We start from the raw sequence: 27521 nt of genomic DNA, 5'->3' as shown, positions 1-27521 counted from the left end.
GAGAGCAAGCAACATTTTAGGTGATGGAAAGGTCTACTCTAATCACCGTCGTCATTGGAGCAGGTTGGCCACTGTCCATTTAAGGATCATGTCAGCTTTTCAGAGTGAATAACTCTGAGATACGAAAATGCAGGACTTTTGTGGGAGAGTTGAGCAGCAGGGACAGGAGGAGAAAGAATACCAGAATCTTGGAACTGGAAGGAAACCTGAAGCACCATGTCAACCAATCTATACCAAAACAAGAATTACTTTTCTAGTTCATGCAAAGATCGTTCATCCAATCTTTGCTTGATATCTTTCAGAGAGGGGAAATTCATTAGCACCTGAGAAAGTACATTCATTCTACTTTGGGATTGCTCTCATTTTTAGGGAGTTTTCCCTTAAATTGAGTCTAGATTGTTCTCTTTGTAATGTCCATCTGCTGTCCTTATTTGGCTTGACCCTAGACAGCTATGTCTAATCCTTCTCCTCCATGACAACTCCTGCAATTTTTGACGGCAGTTGTCAAGTACTCTCTAAGTCTCTTTTGTAGTAGGTTAAATATCCCTGGTTCCTTCAGTCCATCCTTATATGTCATGGACTCTGAGATTTACCTCCCATTTATGCTGTTTATATCATTTTTGCGCACAGTATTTGCAAAACTTACTGCTTTTCTTTTTATTTTGAGTGCTTGAGACTTTTGTATATAATAGGTGTTAAAGACTTGTTGGGGGGTATTAAAGATGATGATGATGATGATGATGATGATGATGATGATGATGGAGGAGGACTCAAGGCTATTCTCCATCCGGGGCTTCTGTCCCCTCAACACTCTTCATCTCATTAATGTCATTTCTAAAATGTGGTGTCCAGAATTGAGCATACTGCTCTAGATGTGGCTGGGTCAGGGCAGCATGTCTGGGGATTGTCACCTCTTTTGTGCTAGACCTGATGTCTCTCTTAATTCGGGCAGAGATTACAGTGACTCTTTTGGCTGTTTTGTCATACTGTTGCATCATAGAGTACTGTTAATTCATTGTTTTTCAGACAACTAGGTGTCCAGCCACACCTTCCCTGTCATGTGCTTGTGAAGTTGACTTTTTGAACTCAAGGATATTATTTTACTTTTTTCTCTGACAAATGTGATCTGTCTCCCTAGTGTTGGCTCAGCCTGTTTTAATCTGGGTTCAGTCATCCAGTGTTTTAGTTCTCCTCCCAGCTTAGTGTCCCTTGTAAATGTGTCTTTATACAATGATGTTTAATTGGCAGAGGGACAAATGCTGTGTAAAGGGAGAGGCCCAGATGATGAGTGCTTCAAGAATGAGAAGGCAAAGATCCCTGTGATTAGATTAACCCTAGGATATGGAGTATGGCTGTCTTCAGATTCAGAGGAGAGAGAAAGACTCTTGGCAGCTGGAACAGAAGGCTCATGGGCTAAGGAGGAAGAGGAGGAAAAGTAGGACCCAAGTTATAACTCAGATTGCAGAGTACCTTCAAAGTTGGATTGTGGAGCTTGACCTGGATCCTAGGTTGTAGAGAATCCATAAAACATTTTTCCCCCAAACAAGGGAATCACAAGGCAAAAGTAAGATTTTTCATATTATAGAATGTTAGGGTGGATACCTGTGTTCTTGGGTAAACTAATTGGAGGTGGGGAGATAGATGCTTCCTGCTTCTAGAATTCAACATTCTTCTTGGCTGCAAAGGGCAAGAATGGGTAGAAGTTACAAAGAAGCAGAAGGAAGCTTGATGAGAAGCATGAGTGGAATGGGCTGCCTAGAAAGATGGTATAATCTCTCTTCTTCAAGGTTTTGACATGGACGCTGTATGATCCTTTGCTAGGGAAGTTTAATAGATATGGCTATTTAGATAAAAAGTTGAGCTAGATGACCTCCATCTAGTGTAATAGGCAGAAGAGCAAATGGCTAGGCATTATGGAGCTCTTGACTGGAATCCCATCTCTGCCACATAAGAGTTGCGGGACCCTGATCAAGTCATGCAACTCTTGGAGTCATTGACTGTTCTTCTCTAAAACTGACCCAAGGGCATTAATCCTTAGGATTCTAGTGAAGCTCAAATGAGATACATATGTAAAGTGCTTTGTGAGAACCATCATTTGGAAGATCTTGGAGATCCCCTACCATTCTGCAGGTCTGATCTTGTGCATGATCTAGCTCTGAGGTGAGAGGAGATTAGATTAGGGTTCTCTAAGAAGCAATGTACAAACAGGGACTAAGTCAAACAAACACACACACACACACACAAACACACACAAGGTTGTTTTTTGACTTTCTGACTTATTTAGTATGCCTTTCATCTTAAATGGACACAATATCCATGACCATGGGATCATTTGTGATTTCAGAGATTTGAGTTCAGTGCCTACTGAGACTATAAAGGGCACTATTGGGTACACTGGGAAGTAAAGCTGATTGCTTTTTTGTCCTTTTCTCTGGGGACTGAATGGTTCTTCTAACCTCTTTTTTTTCTTTTTTAAATATAGGCTCTGGCAAGAAGAATTTCAAATCCATATCTAGAACACACGGCTTCCCAGGTATGATTATACTATGTCTCCGGTCTTTTGTCATAACATTTATTCACTAAGAAAAGACATTATTATCATTGGAATTTTGAGTTCATTAAAGAAATTTCCACTAATAGCATAGGTTATCATTGTATTCTCTCCTGTTTTTCCTTTCTTATCCTTCCCTTCCTCCCTTTTTCTCACATTCTTCCTTCTTTCCTTCCTTCCCTCCTTCCCTCCCTCTCTCCCTTCCTTCCTTTTTTCCTTCCCTCCTTCATCTCTTGCCCTATTCCTTAACATATACCTAGAATTAATGTATAGATTCATAGGTTTCAATAATGATGGGATATTTGAATGTATTTTAACCCATTTCAGTCACAATTTTATTTCATAATATTTCAGAATGCAGAGGTCTGTGATTCGATCAGTGTGGTTGCTCAAATCCTAGACAATTTAAACAGTTTTCTTTTTATTAAGAACATAATTATCATAAATGCCTCATTTTATAAAGAACCAAAAAGAGACTTATATATGAAAATGTCCACTTCTTTTGTATGCTTTGTTTAATATAAACAATAATGATAATAATAATAATAATAATAATAATAGAATTTACTTAGCATATTTTAATTCACGAAGTAATTTGAAAATACCTTCTCATAAGATCCTCACAGCACCCTGGGAAGGATGTGCTACCATATTCCCTTTTTATAGATATTTTACCTCATATTTCCACCACTCCCCCAGCTCTGGCTTCTTTATAGTGTAGGTATAGTCAAGCAAAACAAATGAACACATTGGTTGTGTCTAGAAATGCCTGTCTCCATCTGTTCCTTCAGGCCACCACCTCTGCCAAACAGTGGGAGCCTTTAACCTCCATCTTCAAAGTCACAATTGTTCAAGTGTTGCTCAGGGTTCTAGTGCCTTTCAAAGTCATTTCCTTTGAGGATAAATGTGAATTATTCTCCTCATTGGGCCCTTTTCCCTCTTTGTGAGGTATGCTTTGAGAGTTGTTGTGGCCAAAAAAATCCACTTTGGTTACCATAGTGATGGTCTTCTTCAGTCATGTTTTAGCCAGTCCTTGGATGATGTCAGTCCATCTTTAGTTCTGTACTTGAAGGTGTTCAAGATCTGTTGATATGACCTTCAAGAATTTAGATTTGTGGGCAGCTAGGTGGTGCAGTGAGTGGATAGAGCACTGGCCCTGGAGTTAGGAGAACCTGAGTTCAAATCAGAACTTGATACTTGTCAGCTGTGTGACTTTGGGTAAGTCACTTAACCCCATTGCTTTGCAAGAACCAAAAGGAAAAAAAAATAATTTAGAGTCACCTCCCACTATGATGAACTGTATGCACATGCATGAGTGTACACAAGTCTACATGTATGTGTGTATTGATATTTGCACATATGCATATTTGCATGTGTATGTATGAATGTCACCCCAAACCTTTAGTACAGGTTTAAGCTATTTAAAACTTTATCTTTTTTTCTCTTTCTGTCTGTCTCTCTTGTTTTCTCATTCTCTCTCATTTTCCTTACCTCCCTCCTTTCCCTTCTCCCTCTCATACGCACATACACACACACACACACACACACACACACACAGACACACACCCTTATATCAAAGAAATCAATGGAGAATCCTTTTGTATATGGACTAGACCTATGAATTCTAGCATATAGGGAGCTCTCAGATGATGAAGTTGCTTCTGCCAATGTAGATTGGCATCCACTTTGCACATGAAAGTCTTGGAAGGTTGTTTAGAGAACTCCAATGTTAAATGGCTTGCGCACGATCACAAAGCTAGCAAACGTCAAAAGTAGGATTTGGGTCTTCTTGCCTTTGAGGTCACATCTCTGCTTGGTACTCTTGTTTCTTTCTTCTCACTGAGGATGGAAATCATTGTGGAGAGGGGGACCCAACTTTTTTTTATTAATTACTACCAGTGATTTCTACTGAGCAATGACTGCTAACAGGCAGAGAGGTCCAGGAGAGGCGATATCTCCCAGATCACAGGTTCTCCTTTTAGCCCACCCCAGACATCTCAGGAAGCAGCTTCTGTGCAGAAAGGGCTCACCATCCTACCAACTGCCAACCAGCTGCCATACACAGGCAGATGAATCAGCCAAGTGGAAGCAGGCAGACTGAGGGAGAGATAGAAGACAACATGAACCAGGCAGGTTGGCACCACCACCTTGCCCACCAGCTAGTCTCAGTCTCTGGTGGATACAGATCCTCTTCCTCCTGCAAGGCCATAGCAACCTTTGTGCTTATGCCTGCCTTATCAATACTCTGTTCTCCTGATTGGAGGCAGATAGGAGAATTGCTCCTCAAACTTCCCTTTGAGGATGGTGCTCAGCCCAGCATCTCTTCTTTTCCCTCCTGGGTCCCCTCCTTTGACTGTCTCCATCATGGCTCGACAGATCAGATACTTTTCTTCCCCTCACCACCTCTTTTTGTCCCCTTTCTGAACCATTTCCTTTCCCTGATGCCTTGTAAACTCTTTGAGGGCAAGAATGCCTTTTCTTCATAGCAGAATGCCAGGTCCTTAATAAATATCTTTTGCCTGTCTGGTTGACTGATCTGCAACTTCCTAGATACAGAAGGTCTAAGTCATTTGCTTTATAGTTAATGTGTCAAAAGTATGATTTGAACTCAGGTCTTCCTGACTCTAAGGTCAATCCTCTGTCCATTAACCTACCAGAAGTATCAAATTCACAGAGTAAAAAGAAGCCACTGGCCCTTGTTTTCAGTATCTAGGTGCCCTTCTGATAGTGAATCATGGTGTCATGATTTTATGATCCTTCTCAGTCATGGGCAACTCAGGCTGGGGTTTGCTTAGTCTTGACCACATTCATGATGTTACATTGAATTTTGACAACACCCGATTTTCAATTTAGAGAGAGAGAGGACCTTAAGGTCATTTGGAAGAAATATGGTTTCCCCAGAAGTCCAACTTCTCTTGACATCATTGTCAGTAAATGGGGTAGTAGGTCTGCTGAAGGCAGGAGTCACATGCTTGCCCAAAGCGACAATGGCAGCAGGCAGATGGCAGGGGTGGCAGAAGGAGATATGCTTCTTGAGGACCCAAGGCAGTAGGTCATGGCAGGGTTTCTTGGAGCTCTGTTTTCCTTGGCAATGGAAATAACACCAAGATGAGTAACCTACATTTATCTAAGTTGCAATGCATCTGTAAACATTAATAATATTAGCTAGAATTTCTATTTTGCTACATAAATATTATCCTATTTGATCCTCATGACAACCTGGGAAGGTAGGTGCATTTATTAACCCAGATGAGGAAGAAATTGAGACTGCTGAAGATTATGTGACTTCTCAGGTTCCCACATTTCATAAAGGTCTGATGTTGGATTTGAACTCAGGGCTTTCTATCTCCAGATCTAGCCTCTCTCCTCTGGGCCACCTGATTGCCCATTTGAGGCTCACAGCAGCAGTGAGAAAGAAAGGAAGCAAACACTAACTGTACAGGAATTGTGAGATTAAGCATGGCAGTGCAACTACCCTCATTTTATAGATTGGTAAACTGAGCTTCAGAAAGATCTCCTGACTTGTCTGTGAGCACCTAGTAAGCAGCAGAGTTGGGACCTGACCCTGAGTATTCCTGGTTCCAAGTCCTGTGAGCTATCTCCTACACTACGTGCCTGCCATATTGGTCCAGGAAAGTTAGGGCTGGGTGATAGAAACTGAGGCTAGGTAGTCAGTCCGTATAGATTTGATTTTTAAAGTGACAATGCCATGGCACCAGAGCCAGAGCCAAGTTATCTAAGAGTGACTCCTAGCTCCAGCCTCCTCCTTGCCTTGTAACAACTCTCCCAACTCTTCCACAATCTATTTGTGTTTGTTCTTACCAAAGTAAGTGGGTGGGAACATTGGAACAGGCTGAAGACTTCCTTTTTAGCTTTGTTTAGGAGGTGATAATGAGATGCTCTTAACGTCTCCCAAGAATGATGTTCGACTTGTTCCTGTCAGATCCATATCAATCCCATTTATATTCTTCTTTTTTTGCTTTGGATGGATTATTTTATTTTGATGAAGCAGGATGAGAAGCAATATTGGGAGACAAGCAAGGAAAATGATAGACTTTCTGTTTCTATTATAAGACAAAACCATCAATATGTGTGTGTCTGAAAGAGAGGAGACAGCCCGGGTGATTGAGTTTGCAGAGGGAATTGTGGATCAGCTTTGCCACTTGGAAGAAGGCTGCTGATGGGGATGGGGGAATGGGGCCTGGGAGAATGGGGCATGGCAATCCTATTCTGTTTCTCCTGTTCCCATAGATTCCCTCTAAGTCAGTCTCTGGGAAACAAGATGATAAAGGTCATTTTTCTCTCCCTCACCAGGGTCAGCCCCACTGAGCTTTGGAGGTGGTTAGGAATTCTTGAAGGCAAGACTAATGGAAAACAAATTGGTGGAACCTAGGGCCGTGGGATCATAGAGAAGAAGTGGGAAGGGCTTTGGGGATCATCATGCCCAATCCCCTTATTTGACAGAAGAGGAAGCTGAGGCCCAGCATCCACGGCTTGTGAGGAATTCAGGCAGATTTGAAGTTGAGTTCAAGTCTAAAACTCTAAGTTGTCACATCTTCAAGGAGGAACCAGTGACAGACAATGACAACAAATGCACAGCACCCAAACCATTACTTTGTGTATCTTTTGTGTGTTTGTATTAGAGGTTGTCAAAGCTCAGGTGGTCGAGAAGCATTTATTAAACAGCTACTATGTGGCAGTTGTTCAGTCACTCCGCTGTGCCTGACTCTTCATGACCCCATTTGGGATTATCTTGCTTGGGGTGGCTTGGCAGATGAGGAAACTGAGGCAAACAGGGTGAAGTGACAGCCCGTAACTGTCCGAGGCAGGATTTGAACTTAAGTCTTCTTACCTTCAGGCCCATACTCTATCCACTCTGCCACTCAACTGCCCTGATGATAATGTTTGTCCTTCGTTCTCAAAGAGCAAGACATCAAGATGCCATAACAAATTAGTGAATTGGATTTGGGGGGGACTGAATCAGGATGACTGGAGGTGGCCTTGGATGTGAGGCAGTCAGGATTAAGTGACTTGCCCAAGGTCATACAGCTAGTAAGTATCAAATATATTAGACTGGATTTGAACTCAGGTCCTTTTGATTCTAGGGCAGGTATTCCATCCACTGAGTCACCTAACTGCCCTTACAGCAACAACAACTAATGGAACACCTACATTCATGTCCTGGCAATCATTACTGCTCTGGTGGGCAGCCAGTCAGCCAGCCAGCATTAAGTATACCCTCTGTCAGGAGCAATTCTAAGATCCGCCGATACAAAGCTCCAAACAGGTTTACCAGACTCTAGTTTCAGAGTAGGAACATTCCTACCTTGGCGGGAGGTGTTTCCTCATTGCTGAATTTTCTCTACCAAGAAAATGACCATTTCAGCCCATATCCCAACCATTTCTGTTCCCTTCTCCGGGCTCATTATTTCCTCCGAATAGAATGTCAGCTCTTGGAGGACTTTGTCTCTCCAATGCCTAGCAAATGGTGAGTCCTCTGTAAATGCTGAACTGAACTGACTGCTAGGCTAGGTTCAGAAAACTCATCACCAAAATGTCAGGCCGGAAACTCTGAAGCGGTGTGTGTATGTGTGTGTGTGTGTGTGTGTGTGTGTGTGTGTGTGTGTGTGTGTGTTAGCATAGAGACAATCTGTGGTCTTCCTTAGAGGCAAGTGGTGGCTCAGTGGATAGAGCCTTGGGTCTGAAGTCAGGAAGACTTCAATTCAAATCTAGCCTCAGACACTTCCTGGCCTAGAGGTGTGACTCTGGGCAAGTCACTTAACTTCCATTTGCTTGACAAAATGGATCCACTAGAGAAGGAAATGGCAAACTAGCCCAGTGCTTTGGCCGTGATAACCCCAACTAGGGTACAAAGGATCAGACACGATTGAAACAACTGGGAAACAGTGATAGCAGCAGAAAGAGTTTCCTTGTTCATCCTTAACCCCTCACACCATTTGTAAAAAGGTGTCAATTTTAAAAATCTCTCATTTCCCAGGACATCCATCTTTCTCCCTCTCCAAAAAACATCCTTTGTAACAAAAAAGAAGTAAGGGAAAAAGCCAGTTCATTAAAAACTAACCGGTCATCAATCAAGTCTAACCTTGGAGGCCATATTCTCTCTTGGTAGCTTCCCACCTCAGCACAGAATGGAACAAAGTTTTTAACTGGCAAGGGAGCAGGGGTACAAAATCGTGAGTAGCTGCATCGCCATGGACCACTCAGCATTCTATGATCAGGGATGCTCAGACATAGCACATTTTAAATCTCTAAATGGAGAGTTTGGCCAAGGAGCAGATGCATTGTATTTGAGTCCTTGTTTCTTGGCATTTATTCGTTAATAAATGTTTGTTGGTTGATTGATTGATTAGAGGCTAAAGCCTGGTGTGGACTCCAGATTGCCCAAATGACCAAATCAGGAGTCAGTTCAGAGGTATTTGGGTCATGTTCTTAGAACTGGTTGGGTAAACTAACCCCCTCCCCCCAATTAAAAGACTACAGTAATGCTTCAATGAAAAACAGAGTAAACCTTGTATCTGCTTTGTTCCTCTGGGACTTGGGGGGTTAGGAAATACAATGAGACCCCTTCCCTTGGACAAAGAGCAGGGGCATCTTTTAGGCAGAGAAATCTCGCTCTTCCAGGTAAAGGGAATGGAAGTTTCCAAATAACTAGAATTTTATTTTAAAAATGAACGAAGGCACAATATGTGGAAGTGACTCTCAGATGCTTGTTTAACTTGGTATGATTTAAAAATGAGAGATCCATGCCAAGGACCATGAGGGATATGACAAAAATGTGGGGCTGTGAGGGAAAGAACCAAAGGGAAGAAATTCTGTATCATTTAGTGAATCAGATCAAGATGAGGCCGTGAGTTAGATGAACTCCTGCTGTTGTCACACTGTGAACATGAATAGCAAGACATTCTCAGTGTGAGGCCGAGTACCCCCTGCTGTAGCCTTAGGAATATCCCATTCTGTGTCCGTGTAGAAGGTGTTCACTCAGCCAGGGACAAACACTGATCTCCAGAGGCAGCCGCATGTATGTCCATGATTATGGGGCAGATGCATTTCAGGTTGCTGCTGCTCTGGGGCTTTCTTTAGGAAAGCAGGCAGTTGCCATTTTCTTTAAAAGATTAAGAAAATAGAATTATGGAAAATTTTAGTGTGTAAGAGGATGAGGGATCTTAGCGTCATAGAGTGGGAAGGTTCTGGCTTGGAATCCATGGAGTCCAACTTCCTCTCTGAATGAGAATTCCTTCTTTGAGCACCCCCTTCCCACCCCCACCCCATGTTCAATTTGGTTTCTGTTGGAAAGCCTTCAATGAATGGGAACTTCTCCACTCCCCTTGTGGCCCATTCTGTTGAGGGGATGGTTCTCTTTGGAAAATTGTGCTAGTATCAAGCTGAAACTTATCTTGCTGCAGATTCTACCATTACTTCTAGTTCTGTCCTCTGGGGGTGAAAGAAAACAGATCTAATCCATCTTCAGCCCTTCAAAACTCCAACATACTTAAGGTATCTTCTCCCTTAGGCATCGCCAGACACACACCTTGATATTTTCTCATCTAAGCTTAACATCCCTGTTTCTTTCAAGAGATCTTCATATTGAGAGAGCTGGATATTGAAATGGATAAAGGACAAGACCTGAGTTCAAATTTGACCTTAGACACATACCAACTGTGTGATCCTGGCCAAGTTCCTTCATCTGTCTCAATCTCCATTTTTGCCCCCATGAAGCAGGGATAACAATCCTTCCCACCTCTCAGTGTTGTTGGGCTCAAAGGAGATAGAAAGCCTATGAAAAGTGCTTGGAAATCTCAAAGCCCAATAAAAATTCTATCATTCATATTATTATTAATTGTTGTCACGTATGACCTTGGGGCCATTCCCTGTCTGGTTCTTGGCATCACTGTCCCCTGCTCTGGAGTATATGGAGTAAGATATTCGGTCCTGGCTCCCATGAATGTCTCTCTCCATGTATGATCTGCCCAGGGGAATCTTTGCTTCTCTTCATTCCAATGAATTCAATGAAACAATGTTTGGTAAATGAAGAAAAACCGAAATCATTTGTCATTTGCATCCAGCTATGTAAACCAGAATGAACTGGCTGAAATCAGAGACATGCTCAAAGATGGTGGATGTCTACACATGCATGGGCAAACCGTAGAGACTTTCTAGGAGCAGTGGCAATGCCTTTTGTGTCCTCTGTGATGTATTGTGAGTGCCTGACAAGTTGTAGGACTAAGTTTCAAGTCCGTTTTTTATTTTTTTCCCTAGATTTATGGAGAGAATTCTTCCTGTGCTGGGAGAGCCCTGAGGAATATATTTACGGTGCAAGCATCTGACCTGATCAAAGACCGTGTGAACCTTAAGGGGATTTACAGGTAGCCCCATGGATGATTATCACCAGGCAAATGTCTATTTAAAATCATTACCTCATTTCCAGACCAGGTGCAGCTCAGGAGTGACAGACACCAACCCTGGACCTGGAATGCTTAATTAATTCACCCCAACCTTTAATAATCCTTTTCGTTGTTGTTCAGTCATTTTTCAGTTGTGTCCAACCCTTCATGACCTCACTTGGGGTTTTCTGGACAAAGTTACTGGAGTGATTTTTCATTTCCTTTTCCAGGTCATTTTACAGATGGGAAAACTGAGGAAAACATGGATTTTTTTAAAAGGGATTTGCCCAGGGTCACACAATTAGTGAGTGTCTGAGATGGGATTTGAACTCAGGAAATGAGTCTTTCTGACTCCAGCCCTGGTTCTCTATGCACTATAGGATCCCTAAAATGGCCACTTTAGAATCTTCAACTTCTTTCAAAGTTTACTTGAGGGGCTACCTGCTCTGAACTGGTTGGCTCCTCAGAGTCAGTTTTCTCTTCTAGAAATTACTTTGTTCCTCTGCCCAAAAGGCTATAAAACTGGGCATACCCTTTGATCCTGCAATATCACCACTAGGACCAAAGAGATGATTAAAAAAGAGAAAAGGACCCACGTGTATAAACATATTTTATAGCAGCTCTTTTTGTGGTGGCAAAGACTTACAAATTGAGGGGATGCCCATCAATTGGGGAATGACTGAACAAGTTGTAGTCTATGAATGTGATGAAATATTATTGTGCAAGAATAAATGATGAGCAAGCTGATTTCAGAAAAGCCTGGAAAGACTTAGATGAACGGATGCTGTGTGAAGAGAGGACAACATTCTATGCATTAACAGCAACATTGTGCTGTGATAAACAGTGATAGACTTCCAGTCATCTGAGACAATTCCAAAAGACTTGTGATGGAAAGTAGCCTCCATATCCAGAGAAAGAACTGTGAAGTCTGACTGCAGACCAAAGCAGACTGTTGTCACTTTTTTAAACTTGTTTTTGGTTTTCTTTCTCCCAAATTCTGATTCTTCTTTCACAACATGAATAACATGGAAAGATGTTTAACATGATTGTACGTGAAAAACCTATATCAAATTACTGGTTATAACTTCAGACAGGGGAGGGAGGCAGAAAAAATTATAATTCAAAAATCTAACAGAAAAATGAATGTTGAAAATGATCTTTATATTTAATTGAAAAAAATGCTATTAAGTAATATATATATATATATATATGTATATGTTCCTTCATGTTTACTTATCTGTATTGTCATGGCATCCTCCAAATCAAATATAAACTTCATGAGGGAGGGACAGTGATTCATGTTTGTCTTTTAATCCCCCAAGCACCTAGGACAGCACCTAGGACAGAAGGCACTTGGAAAATGTTTAATCATGGAGGATATGGTGGGTGACTTTTGAGCTCCTTTAATGACTCCCAGTAGGTCCTTTAGGTACCTGAAGTTTATGACTCAAATTAAGGTTTTGGCTAAACTCATCTTCAGTGCTGCCAAGGGGACTTTCTCAGGGAAGGCCACCCCCCACCTCTACTGGTTCCCTTCTCTGCTCACATTCTGTTATCCACAAATACCTCAGGAATCACTGGCTCCCCAGTAGACTCACCTCTCAATAAACTTGAATCAACTGCTTTCTGGGTGCCAAATACTTGGAGGCTCTTTGGAAGCTTAGACACTCAGGATCAGAGAACCTAAATGTTAGAGGCCCTAAAGGCTATCCTGTCCCATGCTTACCAGAAGATATATATAAACAACACTTTTATTTATCCTGCCTTGCTTGAAGCCTCCAGTGAAACCAAATCCACTCCCATGACAGCCTCAGCTACTTTTGAGTAATTTTAATGTTAGGGGTGTTTCCTGAGATCAAGTCCAAATCTGTCTCTGGTCTTTCTATCTGTGCCTTCTGAACAAAATAGGACATGTCTGATTTCTTCTCCATGTGATGGCTCTTGGAATTCTTGGGTAATACAGTTTTCTGGGGTTCATTCTTCCATGCTTCCTCAGATCAGCAGGTCAGGCCTATGGAGGGCAGCTAAATATTGTTCCCTTCAGGGCTCTTGGGGATAATTTGGATGGATTGAGGATTTGAGAAGAGCTCACTCATTACCCCCCCCATTGATTTTTAGCCAATATCAATCAACCAACCAGACTTGATTAGCTTTTAGAAATGAGTTTTTCCTAAGATGATCTAATAAGAAGAGTTAGCACAAAAGTCCAAGTCACACTCTTGAGGTTTGAGATTTTTTTATCTAAGGCCCACAAGACATTACTCTTCGACCAGTTTCAGGGCACTACTTTTATTTACCCTTCACTTAACATTTGAGTGATTGTAAAACTCAACCCAAGAGGCATTCCAATTGGTAAAGGAAGTGGGGTGTAGGGAATTTTGTTTGAAACTATAAGGGTGATTCTTTCAATCACCCCTCCCTATCCTTATACTTTAAGGAGCTGTCATACCCTTTCCCCTTCCCCACAGTCTTCTCTTCTTCATCCTGAACATCTCCTGTTCCTTCCACTGATCTCCAAAAGGTAGGAATATCTGGACTTTCATTATCCTTGTAGCTCTCCTCTTCCTGCCTTCTGGCTTATCAATGTCCTTTTAAAATTATAAAACCCAGGACTCCACAATCAAATACACTGGGATTGTCCTTTCCCTAGTCCTTGATTCTGTGTCTTAATATCACCCCAACTCTTTAGCTTTTTTTGGCAATCATATTATGTTCTTTGATTCACATGGTTCTTAGAGTTCATGAAGACCCCCAGATCTCTTTCCAGACACTGTTGTCTATTGCGCCTCTCAGAACTTATACTTGGGAGATCAATTTTATAAACCAGGTGTTACTTTATGTTTTTTGCTATTAAATTTCATCTTATTAGATTCATTCATTATTTCAGACTAAAGTTTGTGGTATCTCTAGAGATATTAACACAAAAAACTAAGCAGAATTATAGCTTCTTAAAAACATCACAGGTAGATGTTTAGACCCAAACCTCCACTGAATTTCAATGCCTATGCAGTGCCTCATCTTATGAAACAACTCATTGAAATAATATTGAAAGCACCTCGATCTGTCCTGTTTATAGACATTGGCAAGATAAAGTAGGAGTGCTGGTCATGAAGTCAGGGGAGACCTGGGTTCAAATCCTGCCTCTGATACCATACTTTTGTAAACATACTTTTTAACATGTGATATTTTCTTTTGCAAGGCAATGGGGTTAAGTGGCTTCCCCAAGGCCACACAGCTAGATAACTATTAAGTGTCTGAGACCAGATTTGAACCCAGGTACTCTTGACTCCAGGGCCGGTGCTCTATCCACTGTGCCACCTAGCTGTCCCTAACCTGTGATATTTTAAACATGATTGTGAATAGAAGCCAATTAGACTCTTCTGTAACATGGGGATAATGATGATGGCCCCTCCCTCTCGAGGTTATTGTGAAGCTTAAATAAGAGAATACAGACATTTGAAATGATCTCTAGATGCCAGTTAATGTTGTTATTATTTTAGTCTCCTCCCAGAGCAGATCCTATTTCTGGTTCCTTGTGGGAACTGGCAGTGCACTGACAGGTTATCTACTCAGTCTCACCACATTAAGCTGATGCCACAGCCTTGGTGTTGGTGGTAGCTCTCAGTTTTATTCCTCATATCTCCATGGGGATCAACTGAAGTTATTTTTTCCCTTGGAAGAAGCTGAGGAGATAGGAATTAGTCAGGATCTTGGAGGAGACAAGCGAGGCATGAAACACCCCACCTGTTCCTGGAGGTGGGTGCTGGGGTGGAAAGCAGGAGTCTTGCTAATTCAGATCCCTGGCAATCTGCCAGAAATGCTTTTTTTCTTCCACGGACAGAGACGCAAGTTGCTAACATGATGGCAAGGAATTGAGTGTTTCCCATTACTGTGAGCTCCACAAATAAATTGAAAAACCACATTACTGGCCACTTGCAGAACAACTTCATCTGGGAGACTTTGAAATAATCTCTTTGTGTCAAACACTACGTTTCCTCAATAGCAGGAGTTGGAGGCTGGCTCCCAAGCACCCTAGCTGGATAATTTAGCCACTCACTCACCTGTGCAGAATGCTGATGGCTAACGGCGCCTGGGTGATTCCTTGTGACTCAGAATGAACATCTGCTATTTTAAAGTCTCAAGACATGTCTTTGTTAGAAGATAATAGGAGTCTGGGATCTGGAACTGGAGGGGCCTCAGGGATTGTCTCATCCAGCTTCTTCATTTTACAGATGAGGAAACTGAGACTCAAAGAGATTAAAGGATTTGCCCAGGGGTTAAGCAGAGCCAAGAAGACAATATTCAAGATGACTTCAACAATTATGTGGAAAGAACAGCCACAATAAACCTCAAAGGTTGACGTTGCAAAATTTTAAAGAAGTAAAATTTGAGAGGATATGAGATCTAACCTGCCCCCACCCTGAGAGATGAGAAGATGGGAGGTCCACAAAGTTGCACACTGTACATATTTTCAGACAGTTTGGTTATCTTAATAATAGTTGATCTTTTTATTGATGTATTGGTTGGTTGTGCTGATTTTCCTCCCTCTTTTTTCTTTCCCTGTCTTTAAAATTAATATCTATCCTAAAGGATACTGAAGGAAGCAATGATAATGCTAAAAAGACAAAGCTCTCAATAAAACTTTTTAAAATAATATTTTATTTCCCAAGTGCCTGTGAAAATTTTTAACCTTTATTTTTTTTAATTTTTAGTCTCAAATTCTCTCCCTCCCTGAGATAGAAATTTGATTTAGGCTATTTATATACAATCATGAAAAAACATATTTCCATATTATTCATATTGTGAAAGAAAACATAGACCAAAAATGAAGTGAAAAATCATATGCTTTGATCTGTGTCCAAGTTTTGTCAGTTCTTCGTTTGGTGGTGAATAGCATTTTTCATTATGGGCCCTTTGGAATTGTCTTGGGTCATTGCCTTACTCTGAGTACTAAGTCCCTCATGGTTGATCGTTGTACAATATTGCTATTACTGTGTCCAAACATTCTCCTGTATTTGTCCACTTCACTTTGCATCAGTTGAGTAAATCTTTCCAGGTTTTTTAAGCATCCTAGTTGTTATTTCTTATACCCCAGTATATTCAACTTGTTCAGCCATTACGCAATTATGAACATCCCCTCAATTTCCAGTTTCTTGCCACCACAGAAAGAGCAGCTATGAATGTTTTTGTAGAAATACATCCTTTCCCTTTTTAAAAAATCTCTTTGTGATCAAAGAGTATGCATAATTTTATAGCCTTATGGATATAGTTCCACATTGTTCTCTAGAATGGTTGGATCCGTTCATAACTCCATCAAAAGTTCATTAGTGTTTCAATGTTCCCTCATCCCTTCCAACATTTGTCATTTTTTCCTGTCATATTAGCCATTCTAATGCATGTAAAATGGTACCTCCAAGTTAATTTAATTTGCCTTTCTCTAATCAGTAATGATTTAGAGCATTTTTTCATGACTAAAAACTTATTTCTAAAAAAGAAATCATTAACAAGGGATGATTATTCTGTGAAAGTGCTTTCTCAGCCCCAAGCTTTTTCACCAGAGCTTTTTCGAACTTTTATATCAACAATAATTGCTGCCATTCGGAGAGTGCTTTGAAGATTTGAAAAATGCTCTCACACATTGGCTCTTTTCATCCTCACAATGAGTCTCTGAGGGTAGAGCTACAGGTTCTATGAGCCCATTTTACAATTAAGGACCTGAGTGACCCACTGAGGGTCCCCCAGCTAGACACTGAGATTTGAATACCATTCTTCCTGATTCTGCTGTACCCTCTTCCTTTGCATGTTCATGTGCCTATTGATGACATTGGTGATGTTCCCCAGTAGAATAGCATCTCTTTGAGAATAAAGACTTTCTTTTCTTTTTGTGGTATGCCCACTACTTAGCACAGGCACCGATGCTGAATTTTTTCCCTCTTTTTTCTTTCTCTGTCTATAAAAATAATATTTATCCTATGGAATGGCTCTCCAGGAGGCCATTCAGAAGGGATACTGAAGGAAACAATGAGCACTCAATGAATCTCATCTGACAAACCAACTCTCAGGCTGACACTTTTCATTCTATCACCAGGCTAATTCATTAATAAACCCTGGATGTCCTTCACAGGTCCACTGCTCTTTGGAATGCCATTGTTAGCATCGAGGTAACTCAACTGGGCTGGTCATAATTTTTATCATCGGACCTCTCATTGAGAAAATGCTTTAAGTTTTAAAAGCACATAATAGCATTGATTTCATTGGAGCTTCCCCATCACTCTGGGAGGATGGTGTGATGATGCTGATGCTGATGATAATGATGATCATCATCACCATCATCATCACCATCATCATCACCATCATCATCATCATCAACAACAATAACAATCTCATCATCATCAACCCCAATTTACAATGTCAGAGACAAGCTTAAATCCCAGGTACTCATGACTCCAGGTCCTTCATTTCCTCCTTCTGGCACTCCCACTTTGCCTCTTAGAGATGCTTTGTCCAAATCTTGGCACCATATATATCTCCTCCTATAATGGAGATTTATTACATATAGTCTTCCTAGTCTCTTAGGCCTTTCCACTGACTATAAGTTTAACTCTTTCCATGAGAATAAGTTTTACTTTGTTTTTCAAATTCTTGTAGCTCAAATACCATACATTAAGAGATGGAAGAAGCCTTAGAGGTCACCTAGCCCACCACTCTCATATTATAGCAGGAAACTAAGACATAGGGAGGTTGTTAATCATTCCCTCAACAGGCTAAATATGTGGTGCAAAGTAGCAAGGATACAAAGAAAGGCAAAAATGGACTGTCAAAGGAACTTAATTCTAATAGGGAGGACAACATGATAACACTGTAATGTCTCTATAATATAGTGATTTTATTAGACCATATTTTAATTACATATGTCTGTAGTATATATCACATGCATGCATTTCACACACATGCATGCCTATATATAAGTATGCACACATGGACACATGTATGTATGCACTGTGTCCCCTTTGCCACCTGCCAGTTGTACAAAACTGAACAGGTTATTTCCATGTCTTGCATTATTTTCCATCTGGCAAATAAGGGGATTAGACTTAAGAGCCTTGAAGATCCTTCCCATTGTGAGATCTCTATTCTGCCCTGACCACAGTGTGGGATTCCTCAGAGTTCACATCCAACAGTGTCATTTTCTTAGGATCATGGTGTCTCAGCATTAGGAGATTGCTGAGGGTGACAGCCTAAGCCAGGACTTTTTTTTTAATACAAGGAAAATGGGGTTAAGTGGCTTGCCCTAGGCCAGGACTTCTTAACCTGGACTTTGTACCATCTGAGAAAGTTGCTGGATCCCTTTTTATTATCCTATTTTTTAAGTTATTGAAGGAAATGCCGTGTTTCAGTTAGAGAGAAGTGAAAATGAAGATACTTTTCCTCCATCCAAGTTGATGGATTTCCTGAAATCTCTCCATAATGATACCATGTTAAGGCCCCTTTCTCTAGCTCATTGCTCCACCATTTTCCTGATCTGCTTCCCTCTCCTCATCTAGGAAAGGCATCTCACCAACTGCTCCCTCTAGCTACAGTCCTTGCCAGTTAGAAATCTGAAGCTTGGATACAAGATTTGTCTCCAGCCTTAGCAATCCCCAACCTGCCAACTACGCCTTGGACAGTAAAGCTTTGATTCTTTAAAACCATACTCACTCTTTTCTGGACACTTTCCAGTGGATCAATGTTGCCTAGAACACAAGCCCAGTACCCTATCTGGAGTCTGACTAGGTCCTTTCCACCTCCCTCACTCCATTCTTCTCTTAATGCTAAAGTCAAATAATCGCCCCATTCTGAAGTGATGAATAATTTTCATATGTTTGTCTAGGAGAAGCTGCGTAGGATCCGAGCTTGTGGACTGGCTTTTGGAGAACTGTCCTTTCGTTGAATGTCGCGCCATGGCCGTTGGTGTATGGCAGCTACTTCTGGACATGGGAATTATTCTCTCAGGTTTGGATCCCAGAGTCAGTGCTTTGTTATCTCTCATTTCATTGTTCTTTCTTTTTAATTGAGCCTGTGATGCCATCAGGGTATGACATCCCCATTTTGGGGACTCCTATTAATCTAGGTCTGTATATATTTTTCTGCATTGTATCAGCTTATTGAGTATCATGGGGCCCTGAAATAGGTAAATGACCTCTACAGAGTCGCCTGGCCAGTGTGGCTCAGAGATGTGATCTGAACCTAGATGTTCCTGGAGACAGGCTCCATCCACTACACCATTATTTATGTATTTGTTGATCAACAATAGTCTGCTTTTGCAAACCAAACCTTACCCCTTTTCTAAGGTGCTCAGAAGCTGGGTGTACCTCATTTGTATTGGCAAATATTTTCCCCTGAACCACCATAAATATTTTCATATTCTTCATGATATAGAGAGGTAGATAATGGGGGAAATCTTTTCTGAGATAGTTACTATCATCAATATTTTAGAAAAATGTCTGATGCTCTACCTGTTAGGACAGAGAGCTCACTCCTTGCTTCCATTCCCAGTCCCCTCTCCTCTTCCTGGGACATTCCCATACTGCATTTTTGTTTTCTCACCAGAGACAGCTTGAATTATTACATATTTGAGTTTGTTACTGATGTTTGTAGTTTCCTAAGACTGGTCTGTCAGATGGTGAGAAAGCTTGCTTCTTTTTAAGTCAGACTTAGGATTCTCCAATTCCTAGCACTCCACAATCCACGAGAGATGCAATTTAAAGGGGAACCCTGGGTGGGGGGAGAGAGGGCAGATAAATTGGAAGAGATTGGTCCCACAGTTCCTTTGACTTGGTGGGGTATGGGTGAGGAATGAAAGGTTCTATTTCAGGAGACATGGATTCTTTATCTAATGGTACCCATCTAATGCTTCCAACATATGTGGTTGCTAGAAAGCCCTTGTAAGTTTTAGATGGGAATATTGATGCTTAGGAAGTTGGTTGTTGCTGGGTAACCTTTACCCTCCAGTGATGGACCTTCCCAATAAGGCTCAGATTCTGTTTTCCGGGCTGGCTACATCCCCCTTAGATAAACCAGCACCGTTCCCTCTAGACTATATTTCATCTCCCACCTTCACCTGCATCCACAGGCTGTTTCCTCTTCCCTGGCATACTCTCCCTTCTCTTAGTAGCCCTAAAATCCTTCAAGACTCTCAGCTCAAGTCCCTCCAGCTTCCCAGAGACCTTTGTTGATCCCCTTCTTTTACCCCAAATATTTTCTATTGACTTCTCTCTTGTGTCTCTCCCCCACTCGCACCCCAAGCAGAATGGAAGGGCCTTGAGGTCAGGCACTGTTTTTATAGCATCATAGATTAAATCTGGAAGAGACCTCAGAAGTCATTTGCTCCATTTTTCAGATTAGGAAATTGAGGCCCAGGTAGGTTGAATGTCTACACTCATGCCACATCCATCAAGGTCATGCTGTGCCCTCAGTGGTTAGTACAGTTAATTTATTGAATTGAATTGAAACATTCACTTTTGTTAGAAAATGACCTAATTTCCATTTGACACCCAAAAGAGTTGGTGTTTCTTGAAGTTCATTGGGCAATAGAATAGTGCTCACTCAACCCAAGGTCTTGTCTCTAAACTTTGCCCTCAGGACTGAACTTGTCCTGGAAAGTCATTAAAATGCTTTCCTCATTTTTGAACCATTTTAAAGTTTTCCTTTCCTTTAAGTTTCCATTTCCTGTTATTTCTATTTTGTCAGGTCATTGGAAGATTTGAAACAACCACAGCAAATGTAGTGAGATCTGCCTCTGAAAATTAGAGCTTAGAGATGAAAGATAGGCTCTCCCTTGGTTCCTTGTGGTGTGGGACCCTATGGCTTAGCAGGCCTCACCAGGGGCACTTGAATTCTTCAGGTTTGACCAATCTGAGAAGACTTTGAGCAGGGGTCTGGTGATGGGTGTTGTCTAAGGTCAGTCTAGGTAGGGGTAGAGAGGCTGCTGGCCAGGCTGGGGCAGGAAGCTGTTGGGAAACCAGACTGGAAGTAGAAAACTGGTACCTAGTCCTCACCTATGTCCTATACAGTAGATGCATAATAAATGCTTACTGGCTGACACTCACTATTTGATAAATGACACTCACTATTTGCCAAGAGACAAATCACTTCTCTGCTGCCTCTGAAGTATGAGGTTATGAAAATAGCCTATGAAATCCTGTCTAACTGTCAGTTGTTATCCTTGCAAGGGGCTGAATTGTTTTACTACCTAATAATAATTACTGATAGTTCTGTAGCAGGGGAAAGCATTTGACACATGATTCCATTTGATCCTCAGAACCACCTTGAGTGAGACGCTATTATATTCTCATTTTACAGATCTAGAAACTGACTGACAGAGAGTGTAGAGATCGGCATAGTCGTGCAGGATTTGCACCCGGGTGCTATCATAGCAAGAGCTAGTTCTAGATTCAGATGGCCCCGTTTCTAGGCCAACGTCTGCTACTTATTGTCTCTCTGTTTCTTTGGGCAAATTTCTGCTCTCTGGGCCTCTATTTCTTCATCTGTCAGTTGGGTGGGTTGGCTCAGATGGTTTCTCAGGGCACTTTCCAGCTCTCCATCTCTCATCCTCTTCTTCCCCATCTATAAACGGAGGGGGTTAAACTGGTTCCCCTTGAAGGAATGTTTCATCTCTATAACTGGGATCTGGAGAACTCTCAAAAGACCCAAAGACCATCTATTAAGTTAGAGAGGAGCTGCCACCTATATCCGAGGAGGAAGTTATTCCCAGATCCTTAGAGCTTTGAAGTTTTGGCTTTTTTTAGGTTTTTGCAAGGCAGTGGGGTTAAGTGGCTTGCCCAAGGCCACACAACTAGGTAATTATGAAGTGTCTGAGGCCGGATTCCAACTCAGGTACTCCTGACTCCAGGGCTGGTTCTCTATCCACTGCACCACCTAGCCACCCCAAGCTTTGAAGTGGGAGATTTAGCATTTGGAAAGACAACTACGTATTGTGTTGATGCATCTATGACATGAGATAGAAAGGAAAACTGGGGGGGATTGTGGATCTAATGGAGCCTTTTTCTGTTTTTCCCAGTGGACCAGCAGCTGTACTTCCAGGACACCTATGTTTTCTACCAGTTTTCCTCAGATGAGTGCAGCTACCTATACTGTGAATTCGAAAGGGCCGAGGAATGGCAGAATGGAGTACGCCTCCTGCTACAACTGGTCCCGCTTAGCCCATCATCGAGAGCAGACGACTGTGACCTGTAAGTCATCCATCCCACTCTGACTCAGGCTCTTCTCCTTTCTGCTCACTAGGGAGGCAAAAATCAAGAGGTTGAGAAGACCAAACAATGGCTTCCTAGGGTTCAATAGCCAAGTGTATCTAATACAAGGGCTCAACAGCTGGGGAAATCATCAGGACGCAACATTTGGCAAATTGAAATAAATGAATCCTAACGACCATCACTTAATAGTGAAATACTATATCATGAATTTGTAAAATGAATGAAAATGAGACGTTCCAGTTGGAACAGAGGGCCCCAAGTGGGGGACTAGGGTTGGGGAGTGGGTTTTTGTTTTTAGCCTAAGGGAAGCCCAGCTTTTTAAAAAAAAATGACACTTACTGACCTTGATCTATAACCAGCACAACCATCTTCTTAACTTGTTATGCTTGTTATACTCTCATATATGACCGATACTTGTTATTCATTAGAATTTGATTGGTCGAGCGTATGATGGGTTCTGAAGTGACTGAGATCATTTCATGGGGAGCTGTAGGTGAGACTTTCTAGCTTTCACATAGTACAGTTTGTCTCCTTTGAAAGGGAGCTAAGAGGCTGGCCTACCTCAAATCATGGCCAACAGAGAACTTCCTCCACAACCTTGCCAAGAATGGGGTAGAGGCCTCCAAGACGGGGAAAACCATAACACATCCATGCCCCTCTGTGTCATTACTAATTGTTAGGGAGTTTTTCCTTACCCTCAAGTTCAGATATGCCTCTGAAACTTCCACCCATTGCTTCCCGTTCCACCCTTTGAGCCAAGAAACACAATCCCATCCCTTTTTGACCTGATGGTCCCTCAAGTTCTCTTAGACAGGTCTTTCCTTATCCTCTAAGTCTTTCCTTTTCCAGTCTGAACATGCCAATTTCTTTAGGTTTGAAATGTACAGGCTCAAGGTACTTCATTTTCCTGGTCATCTTCCTCTGTATGCTTAACAACTTAGCAATATTTTATTTTTTCCCTAAAAGGTGGTGCACAGAAGTGAGCATGGGCCTTGAAATGGGATCTGAGCTGTTCAAAGGCAGCAAGTCTATCTCCCTCCTGGTTCTCATGCCATCCACTCCTTTTAATGGGTTCGGTGGCAGGAGTAACATTGTTTGACTCCCACATCACACTGCTGGGAAAGTTATGATGTCTCTTTTCAGGATTTTCACCAACAATTCCTTTAATAATCTCTTCAGAAATTTGCTGAAGTTGAAGCCAAGCTCACTGGCTTCTTTCATTTTTAAAAAAAGATATTTGACATTTGCTTCTCTCCAGTTCTGTGGTCCCTTTCTCCTTGTTCCTGGTCTTTCAAAGATAGCCATCCCAGATTGTAGTCTGGTTATAGCTGCAAGCTTGTTTCTAAGACCTCAGAATATAGTTCACCTGGACTAGATGACTTGAAATTATCAAGGATAATTTATAAGATGGTGCTTATTTCTAGAACTTATCTCCTTCATCCTGATCTACATGGTCTATAGTATATTCTAATGTCTGTATCACTTCTGAATTGGTTTCTTTTTAACTTTAACTTGCTAGGCTCCACTGTGGTTCTTTGGATATGGTGCCTAAGTTTTCTCACAGGGATATATCTTAATTTGGAAAGCTACCACTTTCATTACCTCCTTTCAATCTCTTGTTTCTTTTAAATAAGTTCCATCTTTCCAGATCAGAAGGGTAACTGGGTGATGCCAGACCTGGCATAAGCAGGACCTGAGTCCAAATTCTGCCTCAGATACCTGTGTAGGCCAAAGCAAGTTACTTCACCCCGTTTACCTCGGTTCCTCCTCTAGAAAATGAACTGGGAAAAGGAAATGACAAATGACTTCAGTGTCTCTGCCAAGAAAACTCCGAGTGGGGCCCCAGAGAGTTAGAAATGACAGACAATGATGCAGTCACCATCACTACCACCATGGTCTCATCTCATCAAGGTTTGGTAGTATCTGTGGTTTCAGTGTTTCCTCCTTGCATTAGAGTCTCTGTCATCTTGCTGAGTGTTCATTTTTCTGTATTTGTATATAGATGGGTGAGGCCATAGGATGAATTATTGACTTTTTTCTTATATTTTGTCTCTGAACTGAATGATGTAAATCTTTATTCTTCTAACATTTCCTATAGTCAGAATGTAGTCATGAATATAAGCAGGCAGATTTTCCCCATTCATTCCCTTTTATATCTTATCCTTTTGATTTGATTTTCAAGACTCCAGGGAAACATATTATTACCATACCTTGTTAAATGTACTCCATCCATGGCCTGGGGCCTGTCAAGTGACAACATGGTCCTGTTCAAAAAGAAATGGAGATACATTCCTCCTTCAGTTACACTTGAGAATTTTGAAAGGCTATTTGATTTATTCACACATTTGCTCATTAGGTATGTACTAATGTACAATGCCTTGTTAGCTTTTTTTGTGAAGAAAAGATAACACTAAGCCTGCTTTCTAAGAGTTTTTAGACCCAAAGGAGTGATAAAAACCTTACACAGATATAATAGATATAGGTAAGTGCATAAGTACCAGCAGAGTTCTGTTGGGGAAGAGGAAGATGAGGAGCTGTTTTGCCCATAGGGCAAGGGGAGATGGAACAGATTCATGGAGAAGTGTCATTTGATCTGAGCCTTAAAGAAAGGGTAGGATTTCAAAAAAAGTAGAGATTAATGGTGCTGCAGAGTTTGTCTCAGGCAGAGTGAATAATGAGAGTAGAGGTGTGAAAAGTGTGGAACCTTTTTGCCTGTTAAAAAGATAGTGGGAACCTGGAAGACATTGGACTTTATTTGGAAGGCATAGAGGAGCAGTCTCAATGGTTTTGAGTGGAGAAATAATGTGACTGGTCCTTTGCTTAGGGAAGGAGAAATCTGACAGTGGTTGTGTAATATGGCTTAGAGAGAGAAGAGCTAAAAATCCCAGGGAAAGAGTTCAGAGGGCATCTGGAAGTTTCAGTGGGTTATATATAGGACCAGTATTGATTAGAGTTGGTATTTGTCAAAGGATAGGCAAAACCATCCTTTAATTTGCATGTTTCCCACAGAGCTAGCCATTTTCTGAGGGCAGGTGGATGACGTGTTCATTTGAATTTTATAAGATTTCCCAGGAAAGGCCAGTGGTTTGTGTTGATTTAGTTTGTAAGCATTTGTCAATTATTTTCTCTCTACTTCTATCTCATTATGAGTCATCTGCACACCAATTTGCAAATGGGTCACTAATAAAAACATGTTATTTGTTTTTATATTTCACACATTTGCATAATGAAGTAGGGACTACATTAATTCTTGGAAATAAACCTTTTACCTAGTTGAGTCTCATTTTCTGCAATTATTCACCTTCATGTGACATGAATGACTCAGTGTTCAAAACACAGAGAAAGAAGAGGAGGATATTTTCCATTGTTCAGAGATAGGGAGAAACTGCCACTAATTTTTAAGTCTTCTTTTGTTTTTTTGCAAGGCTATGGGGTTAAGTGGCTTGCCCAAGGCCACACAGCTAGGTAATTATTAAGTGTCTAAGGCCAGATTTGAACTCAGGTACTCCTGACTCCAAAGCCAGTGCTCTATCCACTGAGCCACCTAGCTGCCCCCGACTGCCACTAATTTTTAACAAAATCTTCTCCTGACTTAAAATCAATGACTAAAGGAAAGCTATCATTGATGATGATGATGATGATGATGATGATGGTGGTGATAATGATGTTGATAATGATGATGATGGCGGTGGTGGTGTTGCTGCTGCTGATTTCTATTTTTGATCAAGACTGTGAACTTTAGAGAGGTTCCTGATGAAGAAACTTCCTCTCCCAATGCAGACATGTACCTACTCTGCAAATTCATCTTAGAAAGTTGCTTCTTTAAAAGAGACAACATTTTGATGGTGGATAGAGAGTCAGCCTCACAATCAGAGCTCATTTTGTTTCTGACATACCCTGCCTGTATGTCTCTGGGCTAGTCACTTAATTTCTTCTCAGAATCCTAGGCAGTAATCATCATCACCATCATCACCATCATCACCATCACCATCATCATCATCATCATCATCATCATCATCATCATCATCATCATCATCATCATCACCATCTATCAATGAGAAACATCCTAGCCCGGTGACAAGAATGCTAAACTCGGAATCAGGAGGGATCAGACTCAAATTTTGCCTTGGACACAATAGCTGTGCAACCTTGGGCAAGTCAGTCCCTTCTCTGAAGTTCCTTTTCCTCATTAGTAAAATAGGCATAATACCATCCATTGGGTCCACTCCCCTAGGACTATTTTGTTGTTGCTCAAATTAGAAATGCATATAAATGCTTTGAAATCTCTGAGACACTTTAAAAATGTCTCCAATTCCTGTGAAATATTTTAAGGTTTACCAAGAGTTTGGTGACCGTTTATTGGTTTGTTTGCTCCTCACCATGCTTTTGGGAGGTAATCGTGTGGTGCTGTGGAAAAGATGGTGAAAGATAGAAACCATTTCCCTACTTTTTCCCTGTGTAACTTCAGGAAAACTACTTAACTTTTTTTACTTCTATAACATGAGGAACTGGGAATAATTGTCCCCATTTTATAGGTGGGAAAACTGAGACTTAGAGGATATAAATGTTTTTAAAAACTAAAGAAGATGAAAAAGGGAAATGGGTTAAAGGCAGTTGAGACCAGCTGGGGAACACAGATTCTTTGACTGTGTGGGGACATCCACTGCTAAATTTTATTTCTAGAGGTCTGATAGGCCATTCTCTCTGTTCCTCTCCCCTTGAATTTCTGACCTGAGGCATCTCCTTCACTTTCAAAATTATAACTATAGGCAAACCTTTTTTTCTTGATATTGTCAGGAGAAACACCCACTCACCATTATCATATGAGATAGTCACAAAAATATGAGCTACTATTTATGATTATATATTAGACAGATTATTTTTGTTTTCAAAATTTGTACGTGTCATTACATTTTCAATTATTAAGCATCTTTATTTTCCCTCCTATCTCTGTTCTCTAACTAGAAAAAAGAAAAGGGAAAAAAATCCTTATAATGACTCTGTAGAATCATTCTAACAAATTCCCATATTGGTGAAACAACATGCTTTGTTCAGAAGTCTCCAAGAAACATAGAAGAGAACTCCAATCCTTCAGATCACATCTCGAGATGGAAGTCTAAGATTGCTAGCCTTTCTCCCAAATTATTCCTGTCTGTTTATGAAATTTAGGAGTTTTAACTTAAAACTGATGCTTTGGTCAAATGTAACTGAGAATTTGCAATGGAGAAGCCTGGGCTTACTTTTAATAGAACAATATCAATAGAGAGAAGGCTGAACATAATCGATAATATTTATATGATGCTTCGAAGTTTGCAA

General features: G+C 41.1%; 1 protein-coding gene across 1 annotated transcript in view; it reads left to right on the top strand.

The window, feature by feature from the left end:
- The window catches only part of LOC141494001 (rap guanine nucleotide exchange factor 5-like), a 163278-nt gene that overhangs the window by 35666 nt on the left and 100091 nt on the right, over positions 1-27521 (top strand). The window contains exons 2-5 of the mRNA XM_074195202.1: positions 2483-2533; positions 10829-10935; positions 18824-18945; positions 22013-22184. Of these exons, the coding sequence (XP_074051303.1) occupies positions 2483-2533; positions 10829-10935; positions 18824-18945; positions 22013-22184 (452 nt within the window). The remainder of the gene's footprint in view (positions 1-2482; positions 2534-10828; positions 10936-18823; positions 18946-22012; positions 22185-27521) is intronic.

This window comes from Macrotis lagotis, chromosome 7 (genome assembly GCF_037893015.1).
Source record: "Macrotis lagotis isolate mMagLag1 chromosome 7, bilby.v1.9.chrom.fasta, whole genome shotgun sequence".
In the NCBI taxonomy this organism is placed as follows: domain Eukaryota; kingdom Metazoa; phylum Chordata; class Mammalia; order Peramelemorphia; family Peramelidae; genus Macrotis; species Macrotis lagotis.
This window is presented reverse-complemented; position numbering and strand designations above follow the sequence as displayed.